Source organism: Eulemur rufifrons, chromosome 24, assembly GCF_041146395.1.
Source record: "Eulemur rufifrons isolate Redbay chromosome 24, OSU_ERuf_1, whole genome shotgun sequence".
In the NCBI taxonomy this organism is placed as follows: domain Eukaryota; kingdom Metazoa; phylum Chordata; class Mammalia; order Primates; family Lemuridae; genus Eulemur; species Eulemur rufifrons.
Window position 1 is genome coordinate 261,717 of NC_091006.1, and position 17,130 is coordinate 278,846.

Sequence of the window (17,130 nt, forward strand, 5' to 3'; positions counted from 1 at the left end):
TAATTGGAAAGTGTTATCTTCGATCTCTGAGATTCTTTCTTCTGTTTGATCTTCCCTGCTCTTGAGACTTTCCACTGTGTTTTGTAGCTCCCTGAATAAATTCTTCATTTTCAGGAGTTCAGTTTGATTTTTTTTCAATAATTCAATTTCTTTAGTGAAATTTTCTTCCAAGTCCTGGGGTTTTTTTTGTTTGTTTGTTTTGTGTGTGTGTGTGGTTTCTTTGTGTTGGTTATCCATTTTTTCTTGTATAACATTCAGCTTTTTTATGACCCATGTTTGAAATTCTTCCTGTGACATGTTGCTATTTTGAATCTGGTTTGTGTCAATTGGTAGAGAGCTGGTATTCCTCTTTGGGGGCAAGATTTCAGGTTGATTCTTTATACTCCCAGAGTTCTTTCGCTGAGCCCTTCCCATCTGGATCAATCGTTAGATTTCTTCTTTCAGCATTAGTCTGGATAGAGGCATGCTGTGCACGCTGTTCTTAGGCTTAGGCTGTGTAGCAGCCTAGGTGACTTGCTTCCTTTTTCACTAGGGGGAGCCTGCTATGTGTTGTTTTGGATTTTGCTCCCTCAGCTAGGGGGCTGCTCCTGTTGGGTCCAGCCTCAGAGAATTAATTTTACCTAAAACCGGTTTGAGGAGTTAAGTCACTGGGCTGTGCTGGATGCAGATGGAAAGCATCTTTTTCTTGTCTCTTCCTCTCCAGAGGTGGTTTCTGCCCCTCTCCACGCAAAAAACTGTGGCTGCCAGGGGGGCGGTGCCCTCATTAGCCCAGGGCCCCAGCTGCTGCAGCTCCCATGGGCAATGGTCTGCCCCGCCCCAATGACCGCAAGGTCCACGCTCCACTTCCTCAGGATTGGGGAAGCATTCAGTATTCACGCAAAGGCAGAGCTTCTACTGGGGGGTACACAGACTAGGGGAGGGAGCCTCCCAGGGAGCCACATGGTACCCAAATGCTCCACAGTGGCTAGGCTGTGGACCCCGACAATGGTGGCTGCCTGTCCACAGATCGCTGGCACTGGGGGTGAATGTTCAGGGTCCAGCAGGGCCCAGAGGAGCCAGGGATTGAGGGAGCCCAGCCACCCGCTGTCTCCAGGCTAGAAACCCACCAAGTAAATGAGACAGTTCGGCGTCTCCTAGCTGCCTTTTGCTGCAGCCTAGAGCAAACCCTCCCATGCCAGGCGCAATCCGTGCACAGAGCTCCGGGGGTCCAAAATGCCTCCCGCTAATGTCTCCTCTCTGCAGAGCCCCACGTCTCCCATGGTAATTCTGCATCGACTTCAGGCAGATCACTAAATGAGTGGGTGTGGAGGTCAGTGGGGAAACAAGCCACTCTCTGGTGTGGCTGAACCCACCTCACTCGCTGGTGAGGCGGGTACAGCCATCCCGCATTCCGCTCTCTATCGTCCGTCCTGCACTCCGCTGTCTATTGTCCGTTCCGCACTCTCCAGATTTTTGTGATCTTATTTCCTGTTCACCTCAGTCTTTTTTTTTTTTTTTTTTTTTTTTGAGACAGAGTTTTGCTCTGTTGCCCGGGCTAGAGTGAGTGCCGTGGCGTCAGTTTAGCTCACAGCAACCTCAAACTCCTGGGCTTAAGCGATCCTACTGCCTCAGCCTCCCGAGTAGCTGGGACTACAGGCATGCACCACCATGCCCGGCTAATTTTTTCTATATATATTTTTAGCTGTCCATATAATTTCTTTCTATTTTTAGTAGAGATGGGGTCTCGCTCTTGCTCAGGCTGGTCTCGAACTCCTGAGCTCAAACGATCCGCCCACCTCGGCCTCCCAGAGTGCTAGGATTACAGGCGTGAGCCACCGCGCCCGGCCCACCTCAGTCTTTTCTTGCTTTCTGTGTCCCACGCTGATTCTCTGTGGATTCACACTGCTGTTCTTGTCAGGGAGCGATCCTCTAGCATTGTGGCAGACTGAGATCCATGCCTTCCTCTCTGGGAGTGCAAATCCAGGTGGTCACCTCTGCTCCACCATCTTCCTAAACTGATGTATCTTTATATAGTGCTTACCGTATGCATCACACACTTATTAATGCTTTACTTATTTTAATTATTTTCATATTTATGACATTATATGTTAGGATCTAATAACATCTTGCTTTTACAAAGCAAACAATACTGAGTTCTTGATTTAATCCTCTGGCATTCAGAATTATTTATCTTTCTTTGTACTTTAAGGCTCTTACTTTTAGCTTAGGACACTGAATCTCTCTAACCTTAAGTAATCAGAATGCTGCATGTATAACCTATAAATGGCGTCAAACTCTCTAAATTTTTCTTTCACCAAATTAAAAAATTCTGCACTTCTCGTCAGAACTTTTAAAGTACTATGTGAACTGGCAGGGGGTGAGCACAACAGTGAGAAAGTTGTACACCAAGTACAGACAGAAAGAAGAATGGCTTAGATACATTTCTAGAAGGGAATGAAGATAAAAAGATAGCAAAAAAACTGGAGAAAATTATGCAATCAAAGAAGCAGAGTTTCCACTTATAAATTCCAAGCATTGGTTGTTCTGTAGGTTTCCTCTCTCCACATGCAAAGTCAGTGCCATTTTTTCACCCTGGACATTTTCAATCTCTTACCTGGAGCCACAAACTCACTCCCACAGAAATATTTGCTGCTAATTATAAAGCACCTATTACATACATAACACTATCCTGTATTTGTTCCTTCTATTTAAATATCAAAACAACCCCATAATTTATAAATCCTTCTTAGTGTTTACCTGAACAAATTACCCTGACACAGTCAATAAATCAATTAGGTCAATGACCAAAAGTAAAAGAAGCAGTAACCAAAAGTGTTTTCAATACACTCCCCAAATTAGAAGGAAAATATAGAATGTACTAAGTAAATAAAATGAAATTAATACACTGTGGAATTACTCATACCTTCAGATTATTTTATGAGAACCGTTAAATTTTATAAAACTCATTCTTATAATTGAGAGCATGTCATATAAAGATTACTTAATGACCTTTGAAATAATAAAATTATACATTAGGCCTAGTATGAGTAATAAGCATGTAAGAACAGAGGATTGGCGTGGGCAGGTTCTGAACCAGAAGCTTTAGAGGTTTAAACAAATTAATTCAACATAAGCAAAAAAAAAAAATTTTGCTTTCAGAATCTTTGAAGTTTCTAGTTTGCTAGTAAATTCTCAACACTTTTGAAATTACCTATTTTTCCAATATTTCTTCTTTATATTTCCAAATAAGTATACATCCACATTCACACAAACATAATTACTTACTCTGCAAATCTATTACAACTAAAGTCCATCTTACCATGATGTATTTGTATGTTTGATTCCATGTAAATAAAAAATATGTTTATTTGTGCTTCACTGGCTAGACAGGTTGCATGCTGAAAGAAAACTGTAGAATAAAATGGAAGAAGTAGTCATTCAGTGTTCAGAAATGTATGGCTTTTCATTAAGTGAACAATCTTTATTATAAGCATTACAGTAACAATGCAATTGCAAAAATAATAAAAATTAAAAATTTTGAGAACATTATTCTTCAAAGTATTAGAAATTTAAAGCCACTGAAAAAAGGATCACAAATGATGTCATTTTAGTGTGTCACCCAATTGTACATTTTTACCATCCATTACCTCCAACTTTGAGTAATATCAGATAGGTTAATGGTAGTGGCAAAATAACACTTCATTCAATCTACAACATGTTTAACACATTAAAAACTTTTTTAGTTTAATAAAACAAATTAAGTTTACATGTAATCTAAATATATTTCAAAATTCAGTCTATTTCATCATCCTAATTTGCAATTAGTAAAACAATTTATTTCTAATATTGTAATTGTTTCATTCTGATTATAACGAGAAGAATATTAGTCTGTATACCTACATTATACATCACTTGAAATACTGTTTTTAAGTCAGCCACAAAGCCCCTCTCCATTTCATACATGTTACATTTCAGTGTTTTTAATTTTCCATGGAAAAGTACATGAATGATGCCTACTTAACAGAAAGACTTCTAATAACTGTGATGTAGCTACCATTAACCACACACATTCACATGCACACTAGGAATGAAAGCATAGCATCTACTGCTTTGAGAGTTGAATCACGTCAATATTTGCTTGTCAAAAAATGCAACAAATTATACTTTGTTACATTTTCACCCCACCCTGACCAGAAAGTATATTTTACATGTAATTATAACTCTCAAAAAATCTCTCTCTTTTTTAAAACTTGCATGCAAATAAATTATCTAACTATTTTAACTGGATTATTCTCTATAATGAACAACCTGGTTTAAAGAAATGGGTGAATGTGTTAGTGCCTTAGTGCATTGTATACTGTGAATCCTATGATATCTATTTAGACTTGATTTTTGATTAAATCTGTTCTGAAATTTATTATATCTGTAAAGTAGTTTTAAGTATCAATTCTGTGTTGTTCTCTAACACAGAATTGTGTTAAATTCTGCATAAATCTTTTTTCACATTCATTAAATTTTTAAGGTTTCTATCTATTAAAAATTTTCTGATGTTGAGCAATGCTTGAGAAAATATTGGAGGGTTTCTTCAGTGTAAGTTCTCCCATGTCCAATAAGAACTGTGATAGAAGTAAAGGTATGTTCAGTGCTCTACATTATTATTCTTTACTTTCAGCATAAGTACTTTTGTGCATTTTAAGGCCAATGCTTTGGGAAAGCACTTCTATAGTCATTACATTTATCTCACTTTTATCTAGTATGATTTCTTTGATGTTGAGTAAGATGTGAGCAGTTATTAAAGGCTTTGCCACATTCTTCCCATTTGTAGGTTTTCTCTCCAGTATGAATTCTTTTACGTAGATTAAGGTATGTGTTCCGGGTAAAGGTTTTGCCACATTCTTATCTGTAGGATTTCTCTCCAGTATGACTGGGTAAAGGCTTTGCCACATTCTTCACATTTGTATGGTTTCTCTCCACTATGACTTCTTTAATGCAGAGTATGGATTGAGGACTGGGTAAAGGCTTTATCACGTTCTTTACATTTGCATGGTTTCCCTCCTGCATGAATTCTTTTATGTAGAATGAGGTCTGTGCACTGGGTAAACACTTTGCCACATTCTTCACATTTGTATGGTTTCTCTCCTGTATGAATTCTTTTATGTTGAGTGAAGTCTGTGTGCTGGCTAAAGGCTTTGCCACATTCTTCACATTTGTATGGTTTCTTTCCTGTGTGAATTCTTTTATGTTCAGTAAGATGTGAGCACCGGGTAAAGGCTTTGCTGCATTGTTCACATTTGTAGGGTTTCTCTCCTGTATGAATTCTTTTATGTAAAGTGAGGTCTGTGCGCCAGCTAAAGGCTTTGCTACATTCTTCACATTTGTATGGTTTCTCTCCTGTATGAATTCTTTTATGTAGAGTAAGGTTTGAGCACCGGCTAAAGGCTTTGCCACATTCTTCACATTTGTAAGGTTTCTCTCCTGTATGAATTCTTTTATGTTGAATGAGGTCTGTGCACCGGCTAAAGGTTTTGCCACATTCTTCACATTTGTAAGGTTTCTCTCCTGTATGAATTCTTTTATGTTGAATGAGGTCTGTGCACCAGCTAAAGGTTTTGCCACATTCTTCACATTTGTAGGGTTTCTCTCCTGTATGAATTCTTTTATGTTCAGTAAGACGTGAGCACCTGTTAAAGGCTTTGCCACATTCTTCACACAGGTATGGTTTCTCTCCTGTATGAATTCTTTTATGTTCAGTAAGATGTGAGCACCGGGTAAAGGCTTTGCCACATTCTTCACATTTGTAAGGTTTCTCTCCTGTATGAATTCTTTTATGTTGAATGAGGTCTGTGCACCGGCTAAAGGCTTTGCCACATTCTTCACATTTGTATGGTTTCTCTCCAGTATGAATTCTTTGATGTAGAGTAAGGGTTGAGGAGTGGGTAAAGGCTCTGCCACATTCTTCACACTTGTAGAGTTTCTCTCCAGTATGAATTCTGTTGTGTGCAGTAAGTTTTGAGATGTGGTTAAAGGCTTTTCCACATTCTTCACACTTGTAGGGTTTCTCTCCTGTATGAATTTTCCTATGTGCAGAAAGTTTTGAGATGTGGTTAAAAGTTTTGCCACATTTATTATGCTTGAAACTTCCCTCTCCTGTATGTCTTTTCTTATGTGTATTTAGGTTTGAAGATTTGGTAAAGACTTTTATACATTTATTATGTTTGAAAATTTTCCTATGGGTAGTTGACAAACATTGAGTAAGACCATCATAATATACTTTCTGCCTCTTACTCGCACCCGCACACTCCCAGTCTTCTCTTAAGTGTACATTTTCAAGGCTGCAGCTTCCATACAGTCTCATTATTGATTTCTGGAATGAGTCTTGTATGCCCTGGTCTGGTAATAGGTCTCGGGTGCAATGGGAAGACATTTCTGAAATAAATGAAAATAACAAAGTATCTCACTAACTAGACTCAGGTGAATATACTTCACAATTTGAATGTATAAAACTATACCAAGCACATTAGCAAGAAAGCACAATAGAATACCATGGTCTTACTTCCATCACAGATGTATGACTTTAAAAGTATACTTACAAACATGACTTTTTGAGAAATCATAACTGCTAATAGTTCATAGCACTCCAGATGAGAATGACACCAAGAACCAAATGGAACTGGAAGGAAAGTTTGTTACATTTACCTACCAAAGCCCTTCCTCTGCGCTGATGTACAGGAATCACATTAGTAGTAAAATCCCATCTCCTGGACTCCCTTTTGAAAGAGAATGAAACTATTGGCACATATGTCCATACATCTGGTTTTTTATGGCCTTTCCAAAAGCTGGTTCCTGTCTTCTATGACAACTACATAACTCTCTGGGAATGGTGTGTACATATCAAAAATAAAATTATGCAGTATTATAATGATGGTACAAAAACACTTAATTATGCTATAAAATTTGAAAGACAAAATTAAAAAAGAGCATTACCATATGTTAATTGATATACAATATAAAAAGACATAATTATTGACATCAATATCATAAGGTTGGGGGCAGACATAAAGATTAAGAATTTGTGTATGCAACTGAAGTTGAGTAGTTATCAGTTCAATGTATGCAGCAACTTCAAAGGATTTTAGGTAATTCTCAAGGGAACATCAGGACAATGTTTATAGAGATACACAAAGGAATATCAGTGGCACACAATGCAGGAGAAAAGGAGAGGAAAGAAAGAAATAATAGTGACAAAAGTTACATAAAACAGTTAGTATTAGGGAAATTATAAGTCCTTCCCTTTGAGAAAATTATGTAAATATTTATGTACTAGTATTTCAAGTCAGAAGACACAGTTAAATAAAGGGATTAAAAAATCCAACTATATTCTCTCTAAAGAGACTTTACCTCCTATCTTGTGAAAACAATAGACTAAAACTGGCAGGATATAACAAGATATACCATGAAAACCTTAAGCATATGAGAGCAGTGGAGTTCAAAATTATATTAGGCACATTACATTTGAAGTGGAAAATGTTATAGTTTATAAAATATACTTTAAGCCAAAACTGTCACAAGAGACAAGGACATTTAATATAAAAAGAGGTCAGTCACTGAGAATCCATGAAATTAATACATATATATGATATCTATCTTTATCTCACATCAAGGTTCACAAATATATAGAGAAAACATTCACAGAATTGAAGCAAGAAATGGACAGCAAAATAATAGGATACTTTGATATTCCACTTTCAATAATAATAAACCCAGTCAAATTAAGAATAAGAAAACAGAAGGTTTGAAAACACTGTAGAGCAATTAGACCTAACAGATATATAGAGAACTCTCTACAGAATAATAGAGAATACAATCTTCTTGATAGCTCATAAAACATTCTTCCTAACAAACTACCTGTTTGGCCACAAAACAAGTCTTAACCAATTTTAGAAAACTGAAATTTTACACACTTTAATTTCTGACCAGAATGAAATGAAACTGTAAACAAATAACAAAAGAAACACAGAAAAATTCACAAATATATGAAAATAACACACTTTTGAACACATTCTTGTTCAAGAGGAGAAGACTTAATGCTGTGAAGATGTCGATAGTGGTCTACAGATTCAATGCAATTCCTTTCAAATTCTCAATTTAATTTTTTCAAAAATGGAAACAGCAAACCCAAAAATAATATGGAATCTCAAGAGACCACAAAGATCTGAACAATCATCAAAAAGAGAAACAATGCTATTGGTACCATACTTCCCCATTTTAAAACATTAAAAAAGCTACAATAGTCAATGAAGTTTTCTACTGGCAAAAAGACAGAAAACTGGACCAATGAATCAAAAAGGAACACAAATATAAACTGTTGCACATATTGTAAAATAAAAAGGTATCTTCACACTCATGTTTATTTCATCATTATTCACAAAGGCCAGTAGATGAAAGAAACCCAAACTGCCCTTACCAAATGAAAGGATAAATGCAATTTGAAATTTAGAAATAATGGATTATTTCTCAGCTTAAAAAAAAAAAAACAGATAATCTAATAACAGCCACAGTAGAGACAAACCTTGATGACATTATGCTTAATGAAATGTCAGGCACACTGAGACAGATATCTCAAGATTATACTTGTATGATATTTCTAAACCAGTTACACTCCTAGAAACAGAAAACATGTTGTTTGTCAGCAGTTAGGCAATGGGGAAAATGGGTAGTTTTCTCATGTGTACTGAATTTTAGTTTTACAAAATACATACATTCTAGACATATTTTGCATGAAGATGTAGTTAACATGACTGGTGTGAATAATTAAAAGTAATTAAGATTGTAATTTTTGTGATTTTACAATAATTAAAATAATAATATCTTAAAGAGATACACAGTTATGAGACTTTCAAAACTTTCCTACATATTATAAAACTGATTCTTTTTTTAATTTCAAAATATTATGAGAGTAAATCATTTAGGCTATATTTATTGTTTTTGCACCGACTGATCAAACCTACAAGTGTGTGCATCCACAGATTGTGTGCACCACACTCATTAGGTGTGAATTTTCCCAACCCCTTCATCCCCTTACAACTGTCCAATACCTGCTAATTTTTGCTTCCATTTGGTCACATATGTGTGGATCAATTGGTAACAATTTGATAGTGAGTATGTGTGGTGCATGTTTTTCCATTCTTGTGATACTTCAAAGAATGGGCTCCAACACAATCCAGGATAACACAAGGTGTGTTATTTAACCACTGATTTTTGAGGCTTAGTACTACTCTATGGTATACATATACCACATTTTATATGTATTAATACATATATTTATGTGCATGTATTTATAATTACCAAGGTTGTTTCAACATCTTTGCAATTGTAAATTGTGATGTTATAAACATTCAAGTGCAGATGTCTTTATTATAGGATGACTTTTTTCATGGGGTAGATACCAAGTAGTGCAATTGCCGAATCAAATGGTAGTTCTACTTTTAGTACTTTGATGTGTTTTCATATAGATTATACCAGTTTGTAGTCCCACCAGTAGTATATATAAGAGTTCTTATCTCTCTACATACCTACACTTGTTTTGGACTTATTGATAAAAGCCGTTCTCACTGGGGTAAAGTGATATCTCACTGTGGTTTTCATCTGCACTTCTCTGATGATTAGACATGGGCACATTTTTTTCATATGTTTGTTGCCCATTAGTACATCTTCTTTTAAAAACTTTCTGTGCATGTCCTTTGCATACCTTTAATGGGGTTGTTTTATTTTTTTCTTACTGATTTTCCTGAGTTATATATAAATTCTAGTTATTAGCAATTTATTGGATATATAGCATGCAAATATTTTCTCCCATTCTCTAGGCTTGCCTATTTGCTCTAGTTATACTTTCATTGGCTGTGCAGAAGCTTTCTAGTCTGATCAGGTCCCATTTACTTATTTTTGTTGTTTCTGTGATAGTTTTGGGGGTCTTCCTCATAAATTCTTTGCCTAGGCTGAAGTCTGTAAGAGTATTTTCAACATTTTCTGCTAGGATTCTTATAGTTTCATGACACAGGTTTAAGTCTTTTATCCACTGTGAATTGATTTTTGTGAGAGATAAGAGGTGCAGATCCTGTTTCAGTCTTCTACATGTGGCTATCCAATTTTCACTGGACCATTTATTGAATAGGGATTCCTTCCCCAGTGTATGTTCTTGTCTGCTATCACATGGCTATATGAGGATGGTTTTCTGTCTGGGTTCTCAGATCTCTTCCATTGATCTGTGTCCTGTTCTTGTGACAGTACCACGCTGTTTTGGTTACTATATCCTTGCACTATAGCTTAAAGTCTGGTAAATGGATGCCTCCCAATTTGTTCATTTTCCTTAAGGTTGCTTTTAGTATATGGGGTCTTCTCCTGTTCCATATGAAGCATAGAATTACTTTTTCTCAATCTATAAAAAATGATGTTAATATTTTAACAGGGATTTTATTGAATCTATAGATTATTTTTGGTAGTATAGACATTTTAACCATGTTGATACTGCCTATCTATGAGCATGATGTGCTTTTCCATATGTTTGTATCCTCTTCTGATTCCTTCCTCTGTGTTTTGTAATTCTCCCTATAGAAGTCCTTCACCTCCTTAGGTAGATATATTCCTAAGTATTTCATTTACTCTGTTGCTATTATGAAAGGTGTGAGTCTTTAATTTGGTTCTCAGTTTCACAGTTGTTGGCCCATGTGAAGGCTATTGATTTTGTAACCTGAGACTCTGCTGAACTTATTATTCAACTCCAGTAGTTTCTTGTCAGAATCTTTGGGGTTTTCTAAGATCATGTAATCTGTAAAGAGCAATAGTTTGATCTCTTCTGCCCTGATTGTGATCCCCTTTATTTCCTTCTCTTGCCTGATTGCTCTGGCTAAGACTTTCAGTACTATGTTGAATAAAACTTATAATAGAGGGAAATATTTTCTGGTCCTAAGCAGGAATACTTTCAATATTTCCCTGTTCACTATGAGATTGGCTGGGGGTTTGTCATATATGGGCTTTATCATTTTGAGGTAAGTTGCCTCAATGCCTATTTTCTTAAGCATTCTTACACAAAAGGGGGCTCAATTTTGTAAAATGCTTTTTCTATGAATCTTAACAGTATCATATGGTCTTTGTTTTTATTTCCCTTTCATGTATGCAATTAGATTAATAGATTTGCATATGTTCAACCATGCCTGCATCTCTTGAAAGAAGCCCACTTGATCATAATGGATTATTTTTTGAAGAACAGGTGAATTCCGTTTTCTAGGAATTTATTGAGAAATTTTATATCCATATTCATAAGGAATATTTGTCTGTAATTTTTTTCTTTTTGTTCGGTCCTTTTCTGGCTTTGGTATCAAGGCCATGTTGGCTTTGTAAAACGTGTTGGGGAAGATTTCTTCCTTCTGAACATTGCACAATAATTTCTGAAGGATAGGTTCCAGTACTTATTTTTAAGTATGGTAGAATTCAGGCGGGAAACAATGTGGTTCAGGACTTTATTGTTAAGGAAGGTTATTTATTACTGCTCCAATAGCAGTCCTGATATTGGTCTGTTCAAGAATTGTATATCATCCTGAATGAGCCCAGGGAGGCTGAGTGTTTCTAAGAATTTGTCCATTTTCTCCTTGTTTTCAAGTTTATGTGCATAGAGAATTTTAGAATATTCAAAGATGATATTTTGTATTTCTGTGGAATCAGTTGTAATTTCTCCTTTTTCATTCCAAATTGAGCTTATTAGAGTCCTATCTTTTCTGCTTCTGGTTAATCTCATAAAAGGCAGGTCAATTTTGTTTATCTATTCAAAAACCAACTTTCTGCTTCATTAATCTTCTGTATAGTTCCTTGGTTATCAATTTCATTTAGTTCTGTTGTGATCTTGGCTATATTCTTTCTCCTGCTGAGTTTGGGATTGGTTTGCTCATCCTTTTTCAGTTCTTTCAGTTGATTCATTAGCTTGTTGATTTGTTACCTTTCTGTCTTTTGGATGTAGGGATTTATGACTATGAATTTTCCTCTGAGGGTGCTTTAGCTGTTTTCACAGATTTTGATACCTTGTGTCCCATTATTATTTAGTTGAAAGAATATTTTCTTTTGCATCTTAATTTCCTCCTTGACCTGCCAATCATTCAGCAGTATGTTGTTTAGTCTTCATGACTTTGTGTAGAGATAAGTGTTTCTGTTGTTGTTGATTTCTAATTTTATTCTAGTGTGGTCTGAGAAAATGTATGGTATAATTTGTATTCTTTAAATTTGGGGGGACATTTTTTATGGCTTAAGACATGATCAATCTTAGAGAATGTCCTCTGAGCTGATGAGATGAAAGTATTTTTTGGTGTTTTTTGGATAGAATGTTCTGTAATTGTCTGGTAGGCCCGTATGTTCTGGAGTTTTATTTAAGTCCCTTGTCTTTTTGTTTATTTTCTGCTTGGAGGAGCTGTATAATTCTGTCAGCAGGGTGTTGAAGTCCCTGGCATTATGGTTGTATTATCTATGGTCTTGTTTAGGTCAAGTAGATTTTGGGGTATGAATCTGTGTGCTCCTGTATTTGATGCATAATAAATATTTTAGATTATTATACCTTCTTGGAGAATTATTCCTTTTATCACTATATAATGGTCATCTTTCTCTTTCAGTACTTTTGTTGATTTGAAGACGACGTTATCTGATATGAGAACTGTTACTCCAGCTTTCTTTGGGTTTACATTAGCACAGAATGTTGTCCTATGACCTTCAGTCTATATGAGTCCTTGTGGGTTAGATGTGTTTCCTGAAGATAGCAGATACTTGCCTTCTGTATATTTATGTATTCAGCTAGCATATGTCTCTTCACTAGGTAGTTAAAACCATTCACATTTATTGAAATATTTGATTAATGTGGTGGATTTCTGTTCAGCCTGTTGAGTTGAATGTTGTTGGTTTGTTTTATCTCTTAAGCCACTGGACTTCTACCTTAGCTTTTGGGTGATTTCATGTTGTTAAGTGTTTATCATGCTGATCTATGAATAATGAAGTTCTGAGTACTCCCTTCAAGGAAGGTCTTTTCTTGACGAATTCCCTCAGTGTTCACATGTTTGAGAAAGACTTTATTTTCACCTCAAGTGAAACTTAATTTTTGAAAACACAAACATCTAGGATGGGCATTATTCTCTTTGAGAAGACCCAATAGTGCCCTAATCCCTTTTGACTTATAGGTACCAGTTGAGAGATCTGCAGTTAGTCCAATGGGGTTTCCTTTGTAAGTTACCTGTTCCTTTCACCTTACGGCACTTAGGAGTATCTCTTTCATGTTTATTTTGGCCAGTCTGATGACAATGTGTTGTGATGTTTTTGTCTCTTGATGAATCTCCCAAGGGTGCTGTGAGCTTCTTGTACCTGCATATGTAGAGTTGTAGCAAGGACAGGAAAATTTTCCTTAATTTCCCCCCCCAATTTATCCAACCCTTGTTTATTTTCTTCTTCACCCTCAGGAGTCCCTAAGATTCCTATCTTAGGCCTCTTTACATGATCCAATGTATCTTATAGGCTTTGCTCATTCCTCTTATTTCTCTGCTCTATCTCTGTGATTGACTTGTTTAATTGAGAGGTGTTGTCTTCAAGTTCTGAGTTTCTTTGTTCTGCCTGATGTAACCTGTTCTTAAGGCATTCCACTGTGATCGGTAGTTCCTTGAATGAATTTTTCCTTTCTAGAAACTCTGTTTGATTTTTCTTTACCAATTCAATTTCTTTTGTAAATTTTTCACTGTTTTTTTGCATAGTTTTTGTGGTTTCTTTGTGTTGGGTTTCCATTTTATCTTGAATTTCATGAAGCTTCCTTCCTATCAATGTTTGACATACTTCATATGTCCTTTCAATATTCTGTTTTTGGTTGGTACCCATTGTGAGGGAGCTGGTGTTCTCATCTGGGGATGATGCTTCACTCTGATTCTTCATACGTCCAGAATCTATTCACTGGTTCCTTCTCATCTGGAGCAGACTTTGCTTGTTTTTTTTTTTTATTTTATTTCAGCTTATTATGGGGGTACAAAAGTTGAGGTTATATATATTGCCCATGCCCCCCCAGCCCCCCGAGTCTGAGCTTCAAGTGTGTCCATTCCCCAGACAGTGCACATTGCACTAATCATGTAAGTATACACCCATCCCCTCCCTCCACCCCCCACCTCTGTCCGATACCCAATTGGTGTTATTCCCAAATGTGCACTTAGATTATGATCAGGGAAAACAATTTGCTGGTGAGTACATGTGGTGTTTATTTTTCCATTCTTGGGATACTTCACTTAATAGAATGGGTTCCAACTCTCTCCAGGAGAACAAAAGAGATTCTGTATTACCATTATTTCTTATAGCTGAGTAATACTCCATGGTATACATATACCACATTTTACTAATCCGTTCATGAATTGGTGGGCCTTTGGGTTGTTTCCACATCTTTGCAATTGTGGATTATGCTGCTATAAATATTCGGGTGCAGGTGTCTTTTTTATAGAATGACTTTTGTTCTTTTGGGTAGATGCCGAATAATGGGATTGCTGGATTGAATGGTAGGTCTACTTGAATCTGTTTAAGGTATCTCCATATTGCTTTCCACAGGGGTTGCACTAGTTTGCAGTCCCACCAGCAGTGTATGAGTGTTCTGGTGTCTCCACATTCACACCAGCATGTATTGTTTTGGGACTTTTTGATAAAGGCCATTCTCACTGGAGTTAGGTGATATCTCATTGTGGTTTTGATTTGCATTTCCCTGATGATTAGAGATGTTGAGCATTTTTTCATATGTTTGTTAGGCATTCTCACAAAAATCAAATCATGGTGGATAACAGACTTAAACCTTAGGTGTGAAACTATTAGAATTCTAGAAGAAAATGTAGGAAAGACTCTTACAGACATTGGCCTAGGCAAAGAATTTATGAAGAAGACCCCCTAAGGCAATCACAGCAACAACAAAAATAAATAAATGGGACCTGATTAAATTAAAAAGCTTCTGCCCAGTCAAAGAAACAGTCACAAGAGTAAACAGACAACCTACAGAATGGGAAAAAATTTTCACATACTGCACATCAGATAAAGGACTGATAACAAGAATCTATTTAGAACTCGGGAAAATCAGTAAGAAAAAATCAAACAACCCTATCAAAAAATGGCCAAAGGACATGAATAGAAAATTTTCAAAATAAGATATAAGAATGGCTAACATACATATGAAAAAATGCTCAACATCTCTAATCATCAGGGAAATGCAGACTTTGCTTCTTTATTTTGGATTTTCTTTTGTTTAGATAATGATATGCACAGTTTATTCTCTGAGTCAGTTGGTGCTTGTGAGTGAGAATCAACTACACCCTCTATGATAGAGTAAATGTAACAGGCATGTGAGTTTATCTCCCGGTCAGTAGGTGGTGTTTGCAGGAAGGAAGAAGGTAAACTATTGTTTTTGGATCCTGAGACCAGCTCTAGTTCCTCAGGAGAAGCCCTACAATGCCCCAGGTGGTTGGTGGGGGCCCTGAAAAACTCCATGTAAGTCATTTATTTACTACCACAGAAGAGGCAGGTGGGGAATTAGGCTGGGTGAGTTTAGGTGGATTATGCTGTCCTCCAGATCCACAAATCCTAGTCACAGATATGTATGGGTTAAAGGTCCATTCCATGCCTCTGGGTCCAGAAGGGGCTGAAGTGACCACATTCAACTATAGTGTCTTCTCTCTACTCAAGAAACTCTGCCAGGTGGACACTTCCCCTTGGGGAATACTGGCAGCTGAAGGAACTTTTGGATCAAGCTGAACTCTCTATTAAATTGAGTGGTGTTATGGGCAGCTGCTCTAATTCAGACAGAGGCACCAGATTTATTTAGTTAACATGGAAACCAGTACTTATGCAAATTGATTCTCCCTGGTTCAGCAAAATTCAATATGGCAGTTCTCCAGGGGAGGTTTGGAGGGGGAACATTGATAGACCAGTGTTTTCCTTATCCTCTCCACACCCTCCCAATGGACACAGTGATTCATTCACTGATTTTGAAACTGGGACCCTTCCCCAATGCTTCTCATCCTGTTGACTGTGCTGTCAGCAGGCACATGCACCAAGTGCCTGTTAATGGGAAGATCACAAGCTGAGGCCACGCTGCTAGACCTAGGTGAAAATGCACCCATGGCACAGAGAACTGGGCATCTCAGCACAGAGAATTCCAGCATCAGCTATGGTGGCGAGAATGGGTCATGGTTTTCCTGTAGCACTCTCAGGAAGCTTGAGTGCCAGGCCAACCTCCTCCTCTCTGAGTTGCAGCACCAGCTATACTTTCCAAGGCAGGCTTGGCTGGTAGTTTGCACCCCATTGCCGAAGGCATGCTCAGTCACTCAGTGCAGCTTTGGCTGGAAGTGTGCTACCCGTTGACCAAGGCAGGCTTAATCTCTCAGTGCAAGGTGCTTTGGCAGTTGCTATGGTGTGAGTGTGGTCACACAGCTATGAGAACCTTAAGCCAAAATTACTTCCTGGGATGCCTGGAGTGTATCAGGTGCAGAGGAGGTGGTGTCCAGGTGCAGTGATGCTGGCTCTCTTGTTGCTTATAGCACACTCCCATTGGATGAGAGACATGCATCCTATTGCATGCCTGAGGCACCTGGGTGGGGGAGGTCAAAATCCCTTACTTTTTCCCTGGACTCCAGAAGTCCTGTGATTTTGTTTGGGCCAGTTGCTACCTTTTATCCTCCTCTCTTCTCAGAGGCTCAGTACCTGCTGTTAGTGTCCCAGACTCCACTTGTTTCAGACCCTATGGTCCACTGCTGACCAGGAATCATCCTCCACTCCCTTCTGTTGAATTCTCAACTGTTCTACTTGAAAGATCCAACAAGCCTTGATTCTTGTCAGCCATCTTGAAGTCTCCTTACATGATTATTTCTCTCACACAAATATAATATACATTTGCCAATAAAGAGCTGCTGAAATTACAATTTTTATGACTACTCACCCAGTCAAGATAAAAAAATTATATACCACAAACCAAGAAAACAAATAAGTAAGTTTGAAACAAAGTAGACATAATTTTTACTCATACAGGCAAGCAAACACATAGAGAATTATTTTAGCAATGGATAAATCACTAATTCCTATTTGAATAGTAAATCATACTGTGTTAAAGTG

At 37.2% G+C, this 17,130-nt stretch overlaps 1 protein-coding gene across 1 annotated transcript; it reads right to left on the minus strand.

Moving 5' to 3' along the window:
- Positions 1–1,770: 1,770 nt before the first annotated feature.
- On the minus strand, positions 1,771–16,787 carry LOC138374899 (zinc finger protein 678-like; the record flags this gene model as incomplete). The annotated part of the gene is made up of 3 exons (XM_069458109.1): positions 16,723–16,787; positions 5,040–6,056; positions 1,771–1,825 (listed from the first exon to the last, which is right to left on the minus strand). Coding segments are annotated over exons 1-3 (1,137 nt in total), but the record flags the coding sequence as incomplete, so codon positions are not given.
- Between the last annotated feature and the right edge of the window lie 343 nt (positions 16,788–17,130).